This window comes from Aegilops tauschii, chromosome 3 (assembly GCF_002575655.3).
Source record: "Aegilops tauschii subsp. strangulata cultivar AL8/78 chromosome 3, Aet v6.0, whole genome shotgun sequence".
NCBI classification, from domain to species: domain Eukaryota; kingdom Viridiplantae; phylum Streptophyta; class Magnoliopsida; order Poales; family Poaceae; genus Aegilops; species Aegilops tauschii.
In genome coordinates this window covers 530,103,330-530,125,892 of record NC_053037.3, presented here as the reverse complement: position 1 = coordinate 530,125,892, position 22,563 = coordinate 530,103,330, and the positions used below count along the sequence as shown (strand labels likewise).

The window sequence follows — 22,563 nt, the reverse complement described above, 5'->3', positions numbered from 1 at the left end:
GCCTCGTGCCTCCCTCGTTTCTTTCTTGACGTGGACTCCAAGTCTTCCGGGTTGCTTTCCTTCCAAAAAATAACTACTCCGGAAGGTTTCATTCCATTTCGACTCCGTTTGATATTCCATTTCTTCGAAACACTGAAACAAGGGAAAAAACAGAAACTGGCACTGGGCTCTGGGTCAATAGGTTAGTCCCAAAAGTAATATAAAAGTGCATAGTAAAGCTCATTAAACATCCAAGATGGATAATATAATAGCATGAATACTTCATAAATTATAGATACGTTGGAGACGTATCAATGCACAATGGTTCCTCGCGGTTCCCCTCCCTACGCATAATATAGTGGATTTCATTGCATGGAGCTATACAAAAAATGATATGTTCACTGTTTGATCAACTTATTTGGAGGAACGGAACCAACAACATGGGAGGACATTGCAATATACTAATGATATATGGGCCGAATCAGTGTCAATCTTATCTGGGGTGAGATTTGGAAATTATCGTATCCGGGAAAGGTAATGTTTTTTATTTGACGTATGTTGCATGGAACTCTACTTTGTCGAATTACGCTTGCCAATAGACACATGAAAGTTTCACCCTGATGGGTCTCAACCGTATCTATAATTTTTGATTGTTCCATGCTATTATATTATCTGTTTTGGATGTTTATGGGCTTTATTAAACACTTTTATATTATTTTTGGGACTAACCTATTAACCCAGAGCCCAGTGCCAGTTTCTGTTTTTTCCCTTGTGTCAGTGTTTCGCAGAAAAGAAATATCAAACGGAGTCCAAACAGAATGAAACCTTCGGGAGCGTGATTTTTGGAACGAACGTGATCCAGGAGACTTGGAGTTGAAGTCAAGGAAGCTTCGAGGTGGCCACGAGGCAGGGAGGCGCGCCTGCCCCCCTGGGCGCGCCCCCACCCTCGTGGGCCCCTTGTGGCTCCCCTGACCGACTTCTTTCGCCTATATATATATATATCCATATACCCTAAAAACATCGGAGAACAGAATAGATCGGGAGTTCCGCCGCCGCAAGCCTATGTAGCCACCAAAAACCAATCGGGACCCTGTTCCGGCACCCTGCCGGAGGGGGGAACCCTCACCGGTGGCCATCTTCATCATCCCAGCGCTCTCCATGACGAGGAGGGAGTAGTTCACCCTCGAGGCTGAGGGTATGTACCACTAGCTATGTGTTTGATCTCTCTCTCTCTCTCGTGTTCTTGAGATGATACGATCTTGATGTATCGCGAGCTTTGCTATTATAGTTGGATCTTATGATGTTTCTCCCCCTCTACTCTCTTGTAATGGATTGAGTTTTCCCTTTGAAGTTATCTTATCGGATTGAGTCTTTAAGGATTTGAGAACACTTGATGTATGTCTTGCATGTGCTTATCTGTGGTGACAATGGGATATCACGTGATTCACTTGATGTATGTTTTGGTGATCAACTTGCGGGTTCCGTGACCTTGTGAACTTATGCATAGGGGTTGGCACACGTTTTCGTCTTGACTCTCCGGTAGAAACTTTGGGGCACTCTTTGAAGCTCTTTGTGTTGGTTGAATAGATGAATCTGAGATTGTGTGATGCATATCGTATAATCATACCCACGGATACTTGAGGTGACATTGGAGTATCTAGGTGACATTAGGGTTTTGGTTGATTTGTGTCTTAAGGTGTTATTCTAGTACGAACTCTATGATAGATCGAACGGAAAGAATAACTTCGTGTTATTTTACTACGGACTCTTGAATAGATCGATCAAAAAGGATAACTTTGAGGTGGTTTCGTACCCTACCATAATCTCTTCGTTTGTTCTCCGATATTAGTGACTTTGGAGTGACTCTTTGTTGCATGTTGAGGGATAGTTATGTGATCCAATTATGTTATTATTGTTGAGAGAACTTGCACTAGTGAAAGTATGAACCCTAGGCCTTGTTTCCTAGCATTGCAATACCATTTACGCTCACTTTTACCGCTTGCTACCTTGCTGTTTTTATAAATTCAGATTACAAATACTTATATCTACCATCCATATTGCACTTGTATCACCATCTCTTCACCGAACTAGTGCACCTATACAATTTACCATTGTATTGGGTGTGTTGGGGACACAAGAGACTCTTTGTTATTTGGTTGCAGGGTTGCTTGAGAGAGACTATCTTCATCCTACACCTCCCACGGATTGATAAACCTTAGGTCATCCACTTGAGGGAAATTTGCTACTGTCCTACAAACCTCTGCACTTGGAGGCCCAACAACGTCTACAAGAAGAAGGTTGCGTAGTAGACATCAAGCAGTTTTTGGCGCCGTTGCCGGGGAGGTGAGTGCTTGAAGGTATATCTTTAGATCTTGCAATCGAATCTTTTAGTTTCTTTTTTTATCACTAGTTTAATTTATAAAAGAAAACTACAAAAAAATGGAATTAAGGGTGCCTCATATGCTTCATCTTTTTAATGTCTTTCGTGAAAACGATGGGAAGGAAAATTGTGCTCAAGTACTAGAAGTAGAATTACATAGAATGCTTGGCATAAAATATGTGAATGATGAGCATGATTGCAATGTTGTTAGTATGAATTCTTTGAATACCCATGATGCTAATTATATGCAAAGCCACAAGCTTGGGGATGCTATGTTTGATGAAGATGATATGTTTAGTCCCCCCAAGTTTTGATGAGCAAATTTATTATGATGAAAGCATGCCTCCTATTTATGATGATTATATTTATGAAAGTGGGTTTGGAAGAGTGTAAACTTTAGGAAGTAATGATCCCACTATTTTGGAGGATGTTGAATATTATTGTGATAATTATGAAAGTGGATTTGGAGAGGTCATGACTTTATTTAGTGATGAATCCACTATTTCGGAAGAGGTTCCAATTGATTATGAGAACAAAGTTGCTATCTATGATGATTATTGTGATGACATGTATGCTATAAAGAATAATGATAACCATGAAACTTGTCATCATGATTTTAGTTTTCAATTGGATTATGCCTCACATGATAGTTATTTTGTTGAGTTTGCTCCCACTATTATTCATAAGAAGAATTTTGCCTATGTGGAGAGTAGTAAAATTTCTATGCTTGTAGATCATGAAAAGAATGCTTTAGGTTCTGGTTATATTGTTGAATTCGTTCATGATGCTACTGAAAATTATTATGAGGGAGGAACATATGCTTGTAGGAATTGCAATAATATCAAGTTTCCTCTCTATGTGCTTAAAGTTTTGAAGTTATGCTTGTTTTGCCTTCCTATGCTAGTTGATTATTGTTCCCATAAGTTGTTTGCTCACAAAATCCCTATGCATAGGAAGTGGGTAAGACTTAAATGTGCTAGTCATATATTTCATGATGCTCTCTTTATGTTTCAATTCTTATGTCTTATGTGAGCATCATTGAAATCATCATGCCTAGCTAGGGGCATTAAACATTAGCGCTTGTTGGGAGGCAACCCAACTTTATTTTTGTTCTTTGCTTTTTGCTCCTGTTTAGTAATAAATAAATCATCTAGCCTATGGTTAGATGTGGTTTTATGTTTTAGTTAGTGTTTGTGCCAAGTAAGACCTATAGGATCTTCTTGGATGATAATTATTTGATCTTGCTGAAAAAGACAGAAACTTTCTGCTCACGAAAACAATTGTTTAAAATCACCAGAACGTGATAAAATACTGATTCCAATTGCAGTAGATCAATAAACAAATTATCTATGTCGTCCTATTTTGGTAGAATTTTTTGAGTTCCAGAAGTATTCAAATGATACAGATTACTACAGACTGTTCTGTTTTTGACAGATTCTGTTTTCTATGTGATGTTTGCTTATTTTGATAAATCTATGAGTAGTATCGGAGGGTATGAACCATAAAAAGTTGGAATACAGTAGATATTACACCAATATGAATTTAGAATGATTTCACAACAGTACCTAAGTGGTGGTTTTATTTTTCTTATACTAACGGAGATTACGAGTTTTCTGTTAAGTTTTGTGTTGTGAAGTTTTCAAATTTTGGGTAAAGATTCGATGGACTATGGAATAAGGAGTGGCAAGAGCCTAAGCTTGGGGATGCCCAAGGCACCCCAAGGTAATATTCAAGGACAACCAAGAGCTTAAGCTTGGGGATGCCCCGGAAGGCATCCCCTCTTTCGTCTTCGTTCATCGGTAACTTTACTTGGAGCTATATTTTTATTCACCACATGATATGTGTTTTGCTTGGAGCATCATTTTATTTTCTTTTGTTTCGCTTGCTGTTCGAATAAAATACCAAGATCTGAAATTCTTAAATGTTAGAGAGTCTTCACATAGTTGCATAATTATTCGACTACTCATTGATCTTCACTTATATCTTTCAGAGTAGGTTGTTGTTTGCTCTAGTGCTTCACTTATATCCTTTTAGAGCACGACGGTGGTTTTATTTTGAAGAAATAGATGAACTCTCATGCTTCACTTATATTATTTTGAGAGTCTTTAGAACAGCATGGTAATTTGCTTGGGTTATGAATTTAGTCCTAATATGATGGGCATCCAAGATGGGTATAATAAAAACTTTCATATAGAGTGCATTGAATACTATGAGAAGTTTGATACTTGATAATTGTTTTGAGATATAAAGGTGGTAATATTAAAGTTGTGCTAGTTGAGTAGTTGTGAATTTGAGAAATACTTGTGTTGAAAGTTTGCTAGTCCCGTAGCATGCACGTATGGTAAACGTTGTGTGACAAATTTGAAACATGAGGTGTTCTTTGATTGTCATCCTTATGAGTGGCGGTCGGGGACGAGCGATGGTCTTTTCCTACCAATCTATCCCCCTAGGAGCATGCGCGTAGTGCTTGGTTTTTGATGACTTGTAGATTTTTGCAATAAGCATGTGAGTTCTTTATGACTAATGTTGAGTCCATGGATTATACGCACTCTCAACCTTCCACCATTGCTAGCCTCTTCGGTACCGTGCATTGACCTTTCTCACCTTGAGAGTGGGTGCCAACTTCGCCGGTGCATCCAAACCCCGTGATACGATACGCTCTATGACACATAAACCTCCTTATATCTTCCTCAAAACAGCCACCATACCTACCTATTATGGCATTTCCATAGCCATTCCGAGATATATTGCCATGCAACTTTCCACCGTTCCGTTTATTATGACACGCTTCATCATTGTCATATTGTCTTGCATGATCATGTAGTTGACATCGTATTTGTGGCAAGGCCACCATGCATAATTTTTCATACATGTCACTCTTGATTCATTGCCCATCCCGGTACACCGCCGAAGGCATTCATATAGAGTCATATTTTGTTCTAGTATCGAGTTGTAAATAAATAGAAGTGTGATGATCATCATTAATAGAGCATTGTCCCAAAAAAAGAAAAAAAGAAAAAAAAAGAAAGGCCAAAAAAAGGGAAAGGCAAAAAAAAGAATAAAAAAAAGAAAGGCCAAAAAAAAGGAAGGCCAAAAAAAAGAGAAGGGACAATGCTACTATCATTTTTCCACACTTGTGCTTCAAAGTAGCACCATGATCTTCATGATAGAGAGTCTCTTGTTTCGTCACTTTCATATACTAGTGGGAATTTTTCATTATAGAACTTGGCTTGTATATTCCAACGATGGGCTTCCTCAAATGCCCTAGGTCTTCATGAGCAAGCAAGTTGGATGCACACCACTTAGTTTCTTTTGTTGAGCTTACATACATTTATAGCTCTAGTGCATCCGTTGCATGGCAATCCCTACTCCTTGCATTGACATCAATTGATGGGCATCTCCCTAGCCCGTTGATTAGCCGCGTCAATGTGAGACTTTTTTTTGTCTTCTCCACACAACCCCCATCATCATATTCTATTCCATCCATAGTGCTATATCCATGGCTCACGCTCATGTATTGCGTGAAGGTTGAAAAAGTTTGAGTACTAAAGTATGAAACAATTGCTTGGCTTGTCATCGGGGTTGTGCATGATGAGAGCATTCTTGTGTGACGAAAATGGAGCATGACCAAACTATATGATTTTGTAGGGATAAACTTTCTTTGGCCATGTTATTTTGAGAAGACATGATTGCTTAGTTAGTATGCTTAAAGTATTATTATTTTTATGCCAATATTAAACTTTTGTCTTGAATCTTATGGATCTGAATATTCTTGCCACATTCAAGAAGATTACATTGATAAATATGTTAGGTAGCATTCCACATCAAAAATTCTATTTTTATCATTTACCTACTCGAGGACGAGCAGGAATTAAGCTTGGGGATGCTGATACGTCTCCAACATATCTATAATTTTCGATTGTTCCATGCTATTATATTATCTGTTTGGATGTTTAAGGGCTTTATTAAACACTTTTATATTATTTTTGGGACTAACCTATTAACCCAGAGCCCAGTGCCAGTTTCTGTTTTTTTTCCTTGTTTCAGTGTTTCGCAGAAAAGGAACATCAAACGGAGTCCAAACGGAATGAAACCTTCGGGAGTGTGATTTTTGGAATGAACGTGATCCAGGATACTTGGAGTTGAAGTCAAGGAAGTTTCAAGGTGGCCACGAGGCAGGGAGGCGCGCCTGCCCCCTGGGCGCGCCCCACCCTCGTGGGCCCCTCGTGGCCCCCCTGACCGACTTCTTTCGCATATATATATCCATATACCCTAAAAACATCGGAGAACAGAATAGATCGGAAGTTCCGCCGCCGCAAGCCTCTGTAGCCACCAATCGGGACCCTCTTCCGGCACCCTGCCGGAGGGGGGAACCCTCACCGGTGGCCATCTTCATCATCCCGGCGCTCTCCATGACGAGGAGGGAGTAGTTCACCCTCGGGGCTGAGGGTATGTACCAGTAGCTATGTGTTTGATCTATCTCTCTCGTGTTCTTGAGATGATACGATCTTGATGTATCGCAAGCTTTGCTATTATAGTTGGATCTTATGATGTTTCTCCCCCTCTACTCTCTTGTAATGGATTGAGTTTTTGTTGGGGATCGTAGCAGAAATTTAAAATTTTCTACGCATCACCAAGATCAATCTATGGAGTTTACTAGCAACGAGAGGGAAGGAGTGCATCTACATACCCTTGTAGATGGCGAGCGGAAGCGTTCAAGAGAACGGGGTTGATGGAGTCGTACTCGTCGTGATCCAAATCACCGATGATCCTAGCGCCGAACGGATGGCACCTCCGCGTTCAACACACGTACGGAGCGGGGACGTCTCCTCCTTCTTGATCCAGCAAGGGGGGAGGAGAAGTTGATGGAGATCCAGCAGCACGACGGCGTGGTGGTGGAAGTAGCGGGATCCCGGCAGGGCTTTGCCAAGCGCAAGCGGGGAGGAAGAGGTGTCACGGGAGGGAGGGAGGCGCCAGGGCTTGGGGTGCTGCTCCCATGCGCCTCCCCACTATATATAGGGGTGGAGGGGGCTGGTTTCTTACCCTCCAAGTCCATTGGGGCGTTGGCAAAGGTGGGGGAAAGAAATCCCATCATTTCCCTTCCCCACCGATTGTTATCCCCCTTTTTTAGGGATCTTGATCTTATCCCTTCGGGATATGATCTTATTCCTTCTAAGGTGGGATCTTGGTGCGCCTTGACCAGGGGTGTGGGGCCTTGCCCCCACTACCCACGTTCATGTGGGTCCCCCCATGCAGGTGGGCCCCACTTTGGAACCTTCTAGAACCTTCCCGGTACAATACCGAAAAATCCCGAACATTTTCCGGTGGCCAAAATAGGACTTCCCATATATAAATCTTTACCTCCGGACCATTTCGGAACTCCTCGTGACGTCCGGGATCTCATCCGGGACTCCGAACAACTTTCGGTTAACCGCATACTAATATCTCTACAACTCTAGCGTCACCGAACCTTAAGTGTGTAGACCCTACGGGTTCGGGAGACATGCAGACATGACCGAGACGACTCTCCGGTCAATAACCAACAGCGGGATCTGGATACCCATGTTGGCTCCCACATGTTCCACGATGATCTCATCGGATGAACCACGATGTCGAGGATTCAATCAATCTCGTATACAATTCCCTTTGTCAATCGGTACGTTACTTGCCCGAGATTCGATCGTCGGTATCCCAATACCTTGTTCAATCTCGTTACCGGCAAGTCACTTTACTCGTACCGTAATGCATGATCCCGTGACCAAACACTTGGTCACATTGAGCTTATTATGATGATGCATTACCGAGTGGGCCCAGAGATACCTCTCCGTCATACGGAGTGACAAATCCCAGTCTCGATTCGTGCCAACCCAATAGACACTTTCGGAGATACCCGTAGTGCACCTTTATAGCCACCCAGTTATGTTGTGACGTTTGGCACACCCAAAGCACTCCTATGGTATCCGGGAGTTGCACAATCTCATGGTCTAAGGAAATGATACTTGACATTTGGAAAAGCTCTAGCAAACGAACAACACGATCTTGTGCTATGCTTAGGATTGGGTCTTGTCCATCATATCATTCTCCTAATGATGTGATCCCGTTATCAATGACATCCAATGTCCATAGTCAGGAAACCATGACTATTTGTTGATCAACGAGCTAGTGAACTAGAGGCTCACTAGGGACATGTTGTGGTCTATGTATTCACACATGTATTACGATTTCTGGATAACACAATTATAGCATGAACAATAGACAATTATCATGAACAAGGAAATATAATAATAACCATTTTATTATTGCCTCTAGGGCATATTTCCAACAGTTTTCCCTTTGAAATTATCTTATCGGATTGAGTCTTTAAGGATTTGAGAACACTTGATGTATGTCTTGCATGTGCTTATCTGTGGTGACAATGGGATATCACGTGATTCACTTGATGTATGTTTTGGTGATCAACTTGCGGGTTCCGTGACCTTGTGAACTTATGCATAGGGTTTGGCACACGTTTTCGTCTTGACTCTCCGGTAGAAACTTTGGGGCACTCTTTGAAGCTCTTTGTGTTGGTTGAATAGATGAATCTGAGATTGTGTGATGCATATCGTATAATCATACCCACGGATACTTGAGGTGACATTGGAGTATCTAGGTGACATTAGGGTTTTGGTTGATTTGTGTCTTAAGGTGTTATTCTAGTATGAACTCTATGATAGATCGAACGGAAAGAATAACTTCGTGTTATTTTACTATGGACTCTTGAATAGATCGATCAAAAAGGATAACTTTGAGGTGGTTTCGTACCCTACCATAATCTCTTCGTTTGTTCTCCGCTATTAGTGACTTTGGAGTGACTCTTTGTTGCATGTTGCGGGATAGTTATGTGATCCAATTATGTTATTATTGTTGAGAGAACTTGCACTAGTGAAAGTATGAACCCTTGTCCTTGTTTCCTAGCATTGCAATACCATTTACGCTCACTTTTAGCGCTTGCTACCTTGCTGTTTTTATAAATTCAGATTACAAATACTTATATCTACCATCCATATTGCACTTGTATCACCATCTCTTGGCCGAACTAGTGCACCTATACAATTTACCATTGTATTGGGTGTGTTGGGGACACAAGAGACTCTTTGTTATTTGGTTGCAGGGTTGCTTGAGAGAGACTATCTTCATCCTACACCTCCCACGGATTGATAAACCTTAGGTCACCCACTTGAGGGAAATTTGCTACTGTCCTACAAACCTCTGCACTTGGAGGCCCAACAACATCTACAAGAAGAAGGTTGCGTAGTAGACATCACACCCATCTGCCCATCATGCTCGAATGGTAAGATACAAAACATGTATTGTTTTTGTGGCAGAAGGTAAAAGAGGTTTGGGGTAAGTTGGGGATGTGCGAGGCGATTAAAAAAATTTGTGTTATTGATAGTAGGGTGAGGCAGTTCTTGAATTCTTACTTCATATGCCACACCAATAACTATCTATATTGGGTTTCCAGAATGCACGTGAATTAATTGCATAACCGCTTGGTACTTATGGTGGGATAGACGCATGTTGGTTTAAGAAGAAAAGTCTCAATATGTATACCAAATTTTGACAGGGGTTCGTGATATGACGGCATAATGTTTTCCTCACCCCCCTTGTGCGACTAGTAAAAAAGAAGGATGGAGCATACCACCTACGGTTTTTTAAGTTGAATGATGATGCTTCTTTTGACCATGATTTGCTCAGGGGCACGGTTGGGGTTGTCCTCAAAGATGACAAAGGAAAATTCGTTGTTGGAAAAAACTGGGAGATCGATTGGTATGCTTATGTACTGAGAGCAGAAGCGATGGCTCTTAGGTTTGGCTTTATTCTTGCACTAAAGACGAGATGTAATCGTCTTGTTATTAACTCTAATAATATGAAAGTCATTGACACAATGAAGAATGAAGGACAACCTGCAGGAGCGGCGGCAGTCTGCGATGATTGCTAATTCATGGCATGTGATTTTCCTTTGACTAGATTTAAACATTGTAATAGGGTAGCTAATAAGGTTGCTCATAAACTTGCTAGGCTAGTGAAATTTCTGCAACTAGAGATTGGTTTGAGAAGCCTATGGAGAATATTTGTACCTCTTCTTATTGTAATCATTATTTCTAACTAATAAAGTGGTGAACACGCTTCAACAAAATCCTACCAAGAAGTTCAACACCCTGAACAGTGGAGCTAGACTATATATAGCTTCCATACCGTTCTGTTTTCCCTCACATCCATCTCTGCAATATTCGTTCATTCCCTTCTAGCAGCTAACTTGCCAATCCATCCATCAGTGGCAAATTAAGCAGCTTAATTCTAGCCTCCCCCTTTTGAACGTGTAGCAGGGCACATGGCTGCCTCCTCTTGCTTCCCATTAGCTGCTCGCTACAGTCTGTTGCTCATGGCAACACTGGTCCTAGCGCTGAGCCACGGAACCTACGGTTATGGCGATGCCGGTGCCGGGTTGGGCTCATCCTTCTACGACGACTCGTGCCCCAGTGCGTGTGACATTGTCCGACGCGTCATCCAGAACGCCCGCCTCGCCAACACGCGCATCCGAGCCAGCCTCATCCGCCTTCACTTCCACAATTGCTTTTGTTAAGGGCTGTGATGGCTCGCTTTTGCTCGACAACGACCTCCCGCCGATCATGACTGAGGAGGAGGTCCCTGCCAATGACAGGTCAGCACGCGGGTTCGATGTGGTCGACAGTATCAAGCATGCGCTAGAGAACGCGTGCCATGGCATCGTGTCCTGTGCTGATATCCTCGCCCTTGCCTCCGAGACCTCAGTTGAGTCGGCTGGAGGGCCTCACTAGAGTGTGCTAGTGGGCCACCGTAATGGACTTCTTCAAGAATTTTGAGGCCTCAATGGTCAAAATGGGGAACATAACCCCATTGACCGGGAGGGCCGGGGAGATTAGGAACAACTGTCAAGGGTGAATAGAAAACCCTATTGACGAATGAGATTGATGTTATGAGTTTTGAAATAGTTGTCCTTGTGTAAATCATTCCTTTAATTCGTTCTAACTGTAAAGTGTTCCCTTATTATTTTCTTTGGAAACAAATGTAATTTTTTTCTTCACTACACGTGATTGTCGCGAACCCATTTTTTGCATACCAGATGACTTGTTTTCGATAAACATATTCATATCACTCTACCATCATTCAATCTAATCTTGTGTAAGATCACTGCTACAGAATGACATGTCATGGAACTGCGTACCTATTTTTTGAAGTTTTCATGTCATTGACTTACCGAAACATTCATAGTTTTATATCTATTTTCAATAACGTATTAATAAAATCAAAAATCATGCACATTTTTATGTCTCTGATTTCAGGATTTTCCGGACTAAAAAAATAAAAAAGTATGTTAAAGAATAACATTGGGTACAAGACACATGCCAATGGAGGGCCGGAGGGGATTCATGTGGGCCCCATGCCCACTTGAGCAGAACAAGCTAGCCGTGACGGGGGCAGAAAGGCCATTAGTGGCAGGTTTTGCTGTGGAGGGATCCCACCACTACGAATATGTCAGCCGTGGTGGCGCCCACCAGCGGTAACTAGGTTTCAAGAGCAAAGATAATAGCACAACCGGCTGCTGGCTATATAGCAATGCCATGTCATCATAAAGCCTTCTCTCATATAGTAGTCTGGCGTTTTGGCTGGCTATTAGCATGGCTCCATTTAATATGAAGTATTTATTGCTTGCAGGTGCATATGATCTGCTGTGATCTATAGTAAACAACATCTTTGTGGCCATTTCAAAGAGCATACATATACATGCCATCCATGCAACCAGGAAATAGGAAGACTGACTGGCATTTAGGCAACAAACATATGTCATACAGCATCATAGTACTCCAAACACGTCACACAGCATCATACTACTCCATAGCATCATGAGTAATTACTTAAGATTACATAAGTCTTTAAGAAAGCATTCAGCAAACATAATAGATAACATCTCCGGCAAACAAGCCGTTCACGACCACAAGCAACAATCATAGTTTTGATCTGGACGATGACAAAAGTCACAAAGCATGGAGGGTACTTCGCTGGAAAGGAGCAACCACTCATTTGCATCAATAACCTTCAACCACTGTATGGAAAAGGAACCGGGTCAAGCTTAAAAATTTAGCCAATGCTAACTTACAGCATGTGACATCAAGAAGTAACACTGAGTAGTAATGCTGGAGAAAATCACTTCTATAAATCCTGTATAGCTACACAGGTTCAGTAAAAACAAATACTGTAACAATAGGAAGAGGAACAAGCTATAAAGAAGACCTCACTCTCTATACAAGCATGTTGGCAGATCAAATAAATTTTCTTGAGCACTAATACATTCACACGGACTAAACTATAGAGTACAGAACTATTTGGTTAACGAAAAGAACAATTTAAGATCAGAGAAAGCATACCTATAAGTAACAGCTGCCGCAATCACCACATCACAGCTCACTCCTGAAATAAAAATGCATGTCAGATATCAAGGTTACAGTAAAAAAAGGAATATGAACATGCAGATATCAATATTCCACCATGATTAATTATGATGGCTGTTTTGAAACTTATGCCAGATATGCTCGACTAAATCACTTTTAAGTTGGGCATGCTGTGGACGAGCACGAATAGTAGCTTTTCTACGCAACACATCTGCGAAACATAGATTACCACCAACATTCACTTCGGGAGGTAGAGCAAATGAAGCCCCCGGAATCTCATTCAAGTCAATATGAATTTTTGCCTGCTCTGTCTCATCTTCGATTATCATATTATGGAGAATCACACAAGCCCTCATGATCCTTCCAACACTCTTTCTCTTCCATAGACGTGCAGGCCGACGGACAATGGTAAAACGGAACTGTAATACCCCAAAAGCGCGCTCGACATCTTTCCTTGCCCCTTCTTGCTTCTGGGCAAACAACTTGTGCTTCTCTATTTGGGGAAGTGGTATAGTCTTCATGAAGGCAGCCCATTCTGGGTATATACCATCAGCAAGGTAGTAACCTGTGGTATACTCATTCCCATTGACAGAAAATTGGACTTGAGGGGCTTCTCCTTTCAGTGCATCAAAAAACAGTGGGGATTGATTGAGCACATTCAGATCATTATTTGACCCAGCAACTCCAAAAAAAGCATGCCAAATACGAAGGTCCTGGGAAGCAACGGCTTCTAGGATCATCGTTGGTACTCCATAATCGCCGCGGGTGAATTGCCCCCTCCATGCAAGAGGACACTTCTCCCATCGCCAATGCATGCAATCAATACTTCCTAGCAATCAATGCCGTGTTCTGAAAGTAACTAAGGTAACCACCAGGTGGGTGAGAATCCACTCCCCTGCTCAACGACATAAAGAAACGAAGAGCGATCAACACCGAACTACATGCAAGTATATACTCAAATTTGTAAAATCTGAATACAATACATTTGAGATGCATACTAGTTGATCACAGCAACTATTTAAAGGAAAAATAATCTGAATTGATCACAACAACTATTTAAAGGAAAAATCTGAATTGATCACAGCAACTATTTAAAGGAAAAATCTGAATTGATCACAGCAACTATTTAAAGGAAAAATAGTGTATCATCTAACTAGCATATCATACAAGTGTGTCAGCAGCTCTAAGAAATGACACCACGATTCAGAGTTAAGCAATGGAGAAAATTCATACCATACTTGTGGATCAGAGTAGTCCATATTGCCAGCGATGTATCAAGGTGATGTAGAGTCACCGATGCAAGCAGGCGGTGCCCAGCAAGGACCTTGAGCCGTAGGACCCGATTCACTTGGTTGCCGCAGACTAGCCGCCAGAGACTCTTGTGGTCTTGTGGGGATCCAAGTGCTTGTTCTCTGCTTTGAAGGGAAGGCCGACGGGATCCCCGGCGGCGGGGCGGACTTAGGCGCCGGCGAGACCAACAGATGCGCCGGTGGCGGGACCAGCAGATGCGCCGGCGGCGGGACCAGGAGATGCGCTGGCGGCGGGGTGAGCAGAGGCGCTGGTGGAGGGGCTTCATGAGGTGCCGGCGCGCGCGTCCGTTTGGACTGCTGACCCATCTCCTTGATGTGCGCCGGCGAAAGTTCTAGGGTTCGGGAGAGGTGGCGATTTGGGGAAATTTGGAAGGCTTGATTTGGCGCGAGGAAGCTATTTGGGGCGACGGCATGGGCTGATTTTCGCGCGCGAAGGAGGAAGGAGAAGCGCCGGAGGCGGGAGAGGCGCAGGGGATCGAGAGCGCCGGCTCTAGCGCTCGCCACGGGCTGCAAGCGGGCGCAAAGCTCTCGTATCTTGTGCTGCAGCCCGGCGCTTGACGAAGCGCCCGTTCGCTTCTCTCTCCCTCTTTCTCTCCCCTCCAAATGTGATTTGGCTGACGTGGAAGGGCTTATAGCCAGCTGAGTCAGCCTTATTATACTTGCTCACTGACGAGTAGCACTGATCACCCGACACTGGTGGGTGATAGTAATAATGGCAAGCAGACCAGAGCGCTCGCCAGTGATAGACGCCCTAGTGAAAAAATATGGCTGCGGCGACACAACGTTTGTACACATGACTTGTAAAGAGTAAAATAGTAGTTTGCCCTACTGTTCTATGGTAAAAAAAAAGTAAAATAGTTATATAATTCTTAACATAATTGAACAAGTCTTTATGAATTTTGAATGGAAACGACTAAGCTCCATATTTGTTCCACTAGAATCAAACAAAAACAACAGTGTATCATCCATCGTCTTAACAAACAAACAAACAACAATATACTCCCTCTGTTCCGAAATGTAGGTCGTTTAAGCGATCGTACTGTAATTTTCGTCACGTTACGAAATTCTTTCACTTTCCCAATTTGCCCTCCCGCATCGTTCGTTCACTGTCCGCACCGCTCGCTCGCTCAGTCGCTCACAGCGCTAGCTCCATTCGCTCTCCCAGTCACTCTCCCAGATCCGCTCGTCGGCGGCCCGCGTCCCCATCGCCAGCCTCCCCTCTGCCACTCCCCCTCGACGTCGGTCTCCCCTCTGCCTCTCCCTCTCGACGTCGCCGGCCTCTTCCACCACCCGTCCTCCAGTCACAGTCTGTATGCGCCGCTGAAAAATTTGATTTTTTTCCGCCGGTGACGAGCTTCTATGCGGTGGAGGCGCGCGGGCGCTCGATCTACGTGCGCCGGTGGATCCACCCCTCCCTAGCTCCTACCTCCACCCCTACAGAAGGCGAAGAAGACTCGGCCCAGCTCCCTCCTCTCCCGGATCCCCAGGCCCAGCACGACGTCGCCGGCGCCCCCGCCGGCGCTCGGGCGCTTGAAGAGGCGGAATCGGAGCTGCTGCTGGTGGTGGAGGCCCCCGGGGGAGGCACTGGGGGAGGAGGCCTCCGCCGCGTCCTTGGGCGGGCTGCCCATGCCGTCAGTCCGCGGCGAGCGCAGGGAGCCACTAGTGGCGAACAATTCCGTGGCGGCGGCGCCGGACTACGGGGACTACAGGGAGTTCCTGTCCCATTACTGCAGGTGAGCGATTCGTCTTGTTTTGGTGCCAAGAACCAGTCTTATCCCCATTGCAGCAGGACATCCAGTCTTGGTTGTTTCGGTGCCAAGAACCTTTGTTTTCTTGCGCTAAATTCAGGCTGTTATCGACCTTGCTGAAGTGATATCCCGTCTGTTATGATGTCTGAGGCAGGTTCACCTACTGCGCTAAGTTCAGTCTTGGAATAGTTACCTTGTGCTGCAATTTTTTGCTGTGTTATAAAGTGATTCTTACTGCTGGTAACTTAGTATAGCTTTGGATTTATGTAACTGCATCAAATGTTCAGTGTTCACCAATCCTCCAGATATCAGATGCTGGATTCTCACTCTGCTATGAATCTTGAGATTCTACTGAAACTCTGCTTATAAAGTGATTCTTGCTTCCAATTATTATTTGGGCATCCCACTGAAACTCTGCTTAGCTAGTGGCTGGTTCTCTATAATGATTGACAATTGCAATGGAGTGAAAGAAATAATGTCTTTTGACTTCACTTTTCTTTTCAGAAATTAGCTAGTCAAGCAACCAAATGTGGTATCTTGTTCTAATTCCTGAGATATTATCATAAAAGCAGGTTCTGAAGAATGGTGTGGAGGTGAAGTTGAAGAGGAATGCCCTGAGTGTCTTGGAAGCTCCAGCTACTGTAAGACCATGCCATCATTCACAATGTGTGTATCAAAAAATGCTTTAAATTGTCAATAACACAATCAGACTAAATGTGTTCTTCTTATTTGTTTTCACTGCAATCTCAGTACATACTCCCTGTATACAATTTGTTTATCTACTGCAGGTAGAGTGCAGAGTAGCTTCTTTTAAAAGTTGTCGTCTGTAGCTTCTGTTAACTTATGTACTGAAACTTGGGCTACTGAAGCTTGTTAACTTGCATAATATTGTGAACTTAATTGTTGCTTGCATATTAATGACAGCAAAATCATGATAGGAGTAGTTTCTGTAAAATCAGGAGTAGTTTCAGTAAAATCGCGATAGGCCATACAAGTAAAATCGTGTGGAATTTTCCTTAAATTAAAATTAGAATCATGTGGACCTGCTGTTTAGTTTTAATTAAAAATAGGAGTAGGAGTAGTTCTTGGAGTAGGAGTAGTTCTTACAATAGTGCAACAATATGAGACCTAAATCAAATGAAACTGGATTATCTTCCGGTTCCCTCTCTTCTCTTCTCTCTCTCTCTCTCTCTCTCTTCCAGTGCCCTCTCCTCTTCTCTCTTAATTAAACAAAAATGATCACACAAATGATGTACTCCACACAAAATTAAATGAAACTTTTCAAACAAAAATGATCATATGTATGGAGTAAAATCCAGTCCATAGAAGCCTTTTGCAAACATATGGAGTAATTTCACATGGGGTTTCCGAAAATGATCATACAAATGATGCACTCCACACAAGTCTCTTCTCAAGGAGTTACATATACTCCACACAAGCCACATCTCTAGGGTTACGCATACTCCACACAAACAAGGAGTTACACATACTCCACACAAATAATCACAAGCATCTTAACAAGCAACTCGACAAGCATCTCAACAAGCAACTCCTCAAGCATCTCAACAAGCATCTCGATAGGCATCTCAACAAGCAACTCCTCAAGCATCTCAACTAGCATCTCGACAAGCAACTCAACAAGCAACTCCTCAAGCATCTCAACAAGCAACTCCTCAAGCATCTCGACAAGCATCTCGACAAGCAACTCAACAAGCAACTCCTCAAGCATCTCAACAAGCAACTCCTCAAGCATCTCAACAAGCAACTCCTCAAGCATCTCAACAAGCATCTCGACAAGCATCTCAACAAGCAACTCCTCAAGCATCTCGACAAGCATCTCAACAAGCAACTCTCTCCATTATCCCAAGATTGTGCAGGGTATTTGCATATACCTCTGGAGGGCATGTAAGTCTTGGAGGTAGCATCCCAAGGTTCTCTAGCCTTTCCTTGTTCGCATGGGGTATTTTATACCCATTGCCCCCTGCATGGTTCAAGATTTCAACCATGCAAGCTTGTGGAGATAGGAAAACTCTGTTCAGCTTGTAAACCTCATAGTTTTCAAATTCATCTAGCACACCCTTGATAAGATCTTGAAGCGTTCTAGGGCTTAGACAATCTGTTAGAGATTGCAACGAGTTGAAGAACCCAAGGTCAAGGCCATTCAGATCAGGGCTATTGGCAGAGTAAACCTCATAATTTCTTCATGAGATACCAAAATTTTCTCCTAGAGTAGTGGCATGTTGTAAGAAATCAAAACCTTGCTTCCTGAGATCAAAACCAATACATGAACTCATGGTTATTGGTGGCCTTTTCTCCCCAGGTTAATTACATGTCGTCTATCCGTCGTCATCTCAATAATTTGAACAAATTCTGATGGAGTATTCACTCGAATCATTGGCAGCAATTATCTCTTGAATTACTCTTGTCTTGAATTATTGGCAACAAATATTTCTTTGAATTACTCTTGTTTATGATCATCAAATTGTTTACTCGTATGAGCAAGTCTTAGTTTATGATCATCTGATTGCTTATGATCATCAAATTGATGCAGAGCGGGTACTGGGCGAGGAGATGAACCTAGGCCAGCAGCTCCTGTGCAGCGGCGAGTACTTCAGCGGCAGCAGCTCCTGTGTGCGGTGAGTGCTTCAGCGGCAGCAGCTCCCCTGGGCGCGTGCGGGCACCAGCTCGCCTTCACCAGCAGCCGGCAGCAGAGCAGCAGCTCGACTCCACCAGCGGACAGCAGCAGAGCACCAGCTCGCCTCCACGAGCAGGCGGCAGCAGAGCATCACCTGGGCGCGCGCGGTCCAGGAGGAGCCCCAGGACGGCGTGGGTGGAGGTGGAGGCGGGGGCCGAGGCGGAGGTGGAGGGCGGGGACGGAGGCGGAGGCGGAGGCGGAGGCGGAGGCGGGGGCGGGGGCGGAGGCGGAGGTGGAGGGCGGGGCCGGAGGCGGAGGTGGAGGGCAGGGGCGGTGGCGGAGGTGGAAGACGATCCAGCGACCTGATTCAAAATTTAAACTAAGGGTATAAATGTCCATTTGCCCATTTTCACCTGGTCGGAACATTTGCCCCAGCGACCTACATTTCGGTACAGAGGGAGTATATTATTAACATCTTAACAAACGAACTACCACTTCGGGATAATTTCTAAAAGAGGTCAAAGTCAACCATCGTGTCTAACAAGTCGTTCCTGCCGTCGTTCCTTATTGTGAATAACACATGTGTGCCAACCCTCAATCCCTTTCCTGTGAGGAACTACTCCCAAACGACCTCACTAAAGGATATGTGCCCGTCTTTCTCCGTCTTGTACTCAACGATGTTGATGGGTCCTTCTCCAAGGCGTACTCCAGCAGGGCCTATCCTTGGGATGTTTAAAACATAAATCACCTTCACAGGACAATGGTATCCGAGCCCACCAGGGTTCAAGTCCTGGTGCTCGCATTATTCTGGATTTATTTCAGGATTTCCGGCGATGCGCGGTTAATGGAAGGAGACGTTCCTATTGACTACGAGACGCCTGCGGTGACTTCGTCAATCTCAAGATGATGTGCCCGCTCAGTCTTTTGAAAGTGCTCTTATAGGGGTAGGGTGTGCTTGTGTGTGTTTATAGGGATGAATGTACACGCGTATATATGAGCCCCTGCGTCTGTAGTGTATTCTAAAAGAAGGTAATTTCTAAGATCCCCTAAATTAAAAGCAAAAAGAGCACACTAGCACAAAATATTAGGCATCGCCATATAGTGCACACAAAAAAGAATACTAAAAACATATCATGACGTGTGTGACAATGTTTGTCTTAGTCAAACGGTGCACAAAAGGTACCCATCTAGTCCTAGTGGGTGAGAGGGGTTACCAGAGATATTGTTGGTCTCATCCTTAGTAAGTATCTTCATTTTTTGAGAGAAATATGCAGAATATAATGAATCATCCTCAGAAGGGGCACTGATATAGACTATCCTTAATCTGGGGACTTCTTACAAGAAAAAGCATATATACTCTCTCGATGAGCTCATTCTTTGAAATGAACTTCTCGCATACACAGCGGCATATGACTATATGAGGGTCCTTTCCTGTTCTTTATGACCTTGAACTTTGAATGACCGCTCCGTGTCATCTTTAAAGAGCACAATGTCACCTGTTGCATCATTGAATTCCATCCTAAGAGCATCTTCAGCCGCGCCCCCAGAACGGCCTCCCAAGGCGATTTTTTTGCGCCGGCGTCGAAAAAACCGCCCAGTCGCGCCTCCAGGAGCCCGCTTTTCGTCGGCTTGGGCCGAAATCAGCGCCGGCACACCCAGGCCGAACCCGACGCGCCGGGGGCGCTCAGGGGCGCCGGGGCGAGTGTTTTGGCACAAAACAGCCGCGGGCCCGCCGAGTCAGCGAGACAGCCGCTTCGTCGACCTCAACGCCTCGGTTCCCGCGGGAATCAATGCGAAGGCTGCCGCGCCGGTCGCCCTCCATTGATGCCTCACGGGCGGCGTAGTGAAGGTGCCGCCGACGCGCGTCCCGCCCGCATGCCGCCCCTCGGCCACCCCGCTTCGGCTATAAAAGCCACCCCTCCCTGCTGGTGAGCGCCACAGCCTCCCCCTCTACCTCTAGTGAAAGCCTTTTCCCCGCCGGCGAACTCTCCCACCACTCCCCTGCCCGCCGACGAGCGAAACCGTGGCGGAGAGATACCCAGGCGACGGCGCAGCGGCGAACGGCTTCGGCCGCCGACACCTCCAGGAGCCGGAGGTGCGCTTTCTGTACGAGGCCGAGTACCCGGCGCCCCCCCGACATGCGCGTGCCTGGCTCGTGGAGACTGAGCGCCGACGGCGTCCCGGTGCCGCCGGTGCCCGAAGGGGCGGCACGGCGGGCGGAGATCGCCCGCGTCCGCTCCTCGTTAACGGAGGAGCAGCGGAACGAGCCGAGGTACGCGCCCGACAGCGAAACGCTGTACTTCCAGCGTCGCCGCGAGGAGCAGATCGCCTCCGTCAACGGCATCATCCCCCGCGGCCGCCTCAACTCCGAAGGACGGCGCGAGTGGTGGGGTGTCCCCGGCCGCACATTCGACGCCGTCCTCGACCACATCGAGACCGGCAATGTGCCGCGGCTGGAGTACCCGACGCGACCCTCCTTCTCTCGCCGCCGCAGCAGTTCGTGGATGCCGCGATGAATGGAGCCGGGGTCGTCCTCATCGTCGGGCTCTGGCTCGCCGGCCCTCCGCCCCGTCAAGCCCGAGCCGGAGGAGACACCGCTCGGGCGTCGTGCTCGCAGCGGCGCCCTCGTCATCAACGTGCCCTCGCCTGCGACGGCACCGACGAGGCGCTCCCTCCGCCTGGTCCGGCCGAAGCCCGAGCCGGACATGCTCCCCGTGAAGCCGGAGCACGCCGACATGGTGGCCCCCGACGACGAGTCCGCCCTCAAATGGGCGAGGGAGGACTACGTCCGCGAGCAGGTGCGCCGCCAGCGTCGGGCGTACCTGGAGACCTAGGCCCGTAGCCGCGCCGAGCAGCGTCGCCGCGTCGCCGTGGAGGGCGGCGTTATCATCATCGACAGCAACGACGAGGGCGAGGCCGGGCCGTCAAGTGCTGTCGGCGACCCCGATGAGGGATGCAACAGGGGCGCCGCAGGTGAGGCGCGCGGCGACGACGACGACGTCGGCGGCAACTACACCCGCTTCTACAGGCTTCTCGGCATGTAGACGGCGGCGGCGGCGACGGTGGCGGCAGTAGTAGGTTTTTTAGTTCGTTTTTAAGTTAGTCCATGCATGTTTTTAAGTTTTTTTACAAATTTCGTCGAAAATTGGCCGAGTTCATGCAAAAGTCGTCGAGTTTGCAAAAAAATTGAAACGAACTTGGCCGAACCCGCAGCGACCGAGGGCGCGTGACTCGGAGTGAACCGAACCACAGGGGGCGATCTAGCGCCGGCTCGCCCCCAGGCCGCTCCTTTTCGGCGCCCTGGGGGGCCGAACGGCTGGAGATGCTCTAACGTTGCATGGGATACACTATACAACAATAGAGAAAATGCAGTAAATAATTAATGGTAAAGAAACTAAAAGAAATTTTGTTACCACTGATTTCTTGGATCCCTCCTCCGAGTAGAGCCAAAAGTCACTCCACATAACAAGCTGTTTGTGCAGCCAGATTTGCAGATTCGGCGCATCATCCTACTACGCGCATGACTCATTTTATCCCAACAAACATTATCAAAAATCATCATTCGCATGTGTCTTAGAATGACATAATTCCTAAGTTTTTGCCTCTATACAATCATTATCACAAACACCAATCAAGAAAAGCTCAAACATGACTTTGCTAGTGCACCCCTATAGTAAATATTTGACATACTAGTTTATCAGATTAACATTTGAGAACATCTCAGCTCATCACCAAAGCGAAGAGGCTGGCGGCTTAAAAGTGTTAAAAATCAACGGGAAAAATCAGCATGAGCTTTGCTGAAAATTGAACAAATTGAGTGCCAGAAAATTGATGAAACTGACATTAATCAATGTTTCACCAAAACATCGGCACTCATTCTTGAATCCCTGTAAATTTTAAAAAATGGAAGAATTTTGAATACATATGTTATTTAATCAGAAGGGGTCAATTAAGGTAATAATATACGTACTTTGCTAAACGAACTAATACATACATGAGCAGACACAAACCTGATTTGTATATAACAGAAACATTTCTGTGA

The 22,563-nt window shown here is 45.2% G+C and overlaps 1 protein-coding gene, 1 long non-coding RNA gene and 1 pseudogene across 2 annotated transcripts; 2 read left to right on the top strand and 1 right to left on the bottom strand.

Annotated features, from left to right (window-relative positions):
• Nucleotides 1–10,730: 10,730 nt before the first annotated feature.
• LOC109775648 (peroxidase 54-like) lies at nucleotides 10,731–12,114 on the top strand (annotated as a pseudogene).
• Nucleotides 12,115–12,186: 72 nt separating this feature from the next.
• On the bottom strand, nucleotides 12,187–13,664 carry LOC109775631 (uncharacterized; the record flags this gene model as incomplete). The annotated part of the gene is made up of 3 exons (XM_073510989.1): nucleotides 12,187–12,482; nucleotides 12,805–12,847; nucleotides 12,925–13,664. A coding segment is annotated over one exon (735 nt), but the record flags the coding sequence as incomplete, so codon positions are not given.
• A 1,581-nt stretch (nucleotides 13,665–15,245) lies between these two features.
• LOC109775603 (uncharacterized) lies at nucleotides 15,246–18,764 on the top strand. Its single transcript, XR_012205533.1, has 3 exons — nucleotides 15,246–15,871; nucleotides 16,459–16,527; nucleotides 18,438–18,764. It is a non-coding gene; the product is annotated as an uncharacterized lncRNA (long non-coding RNA).
• Nucleotides 18,765–22,563: the final 3,799 nt, after the last annotated feature.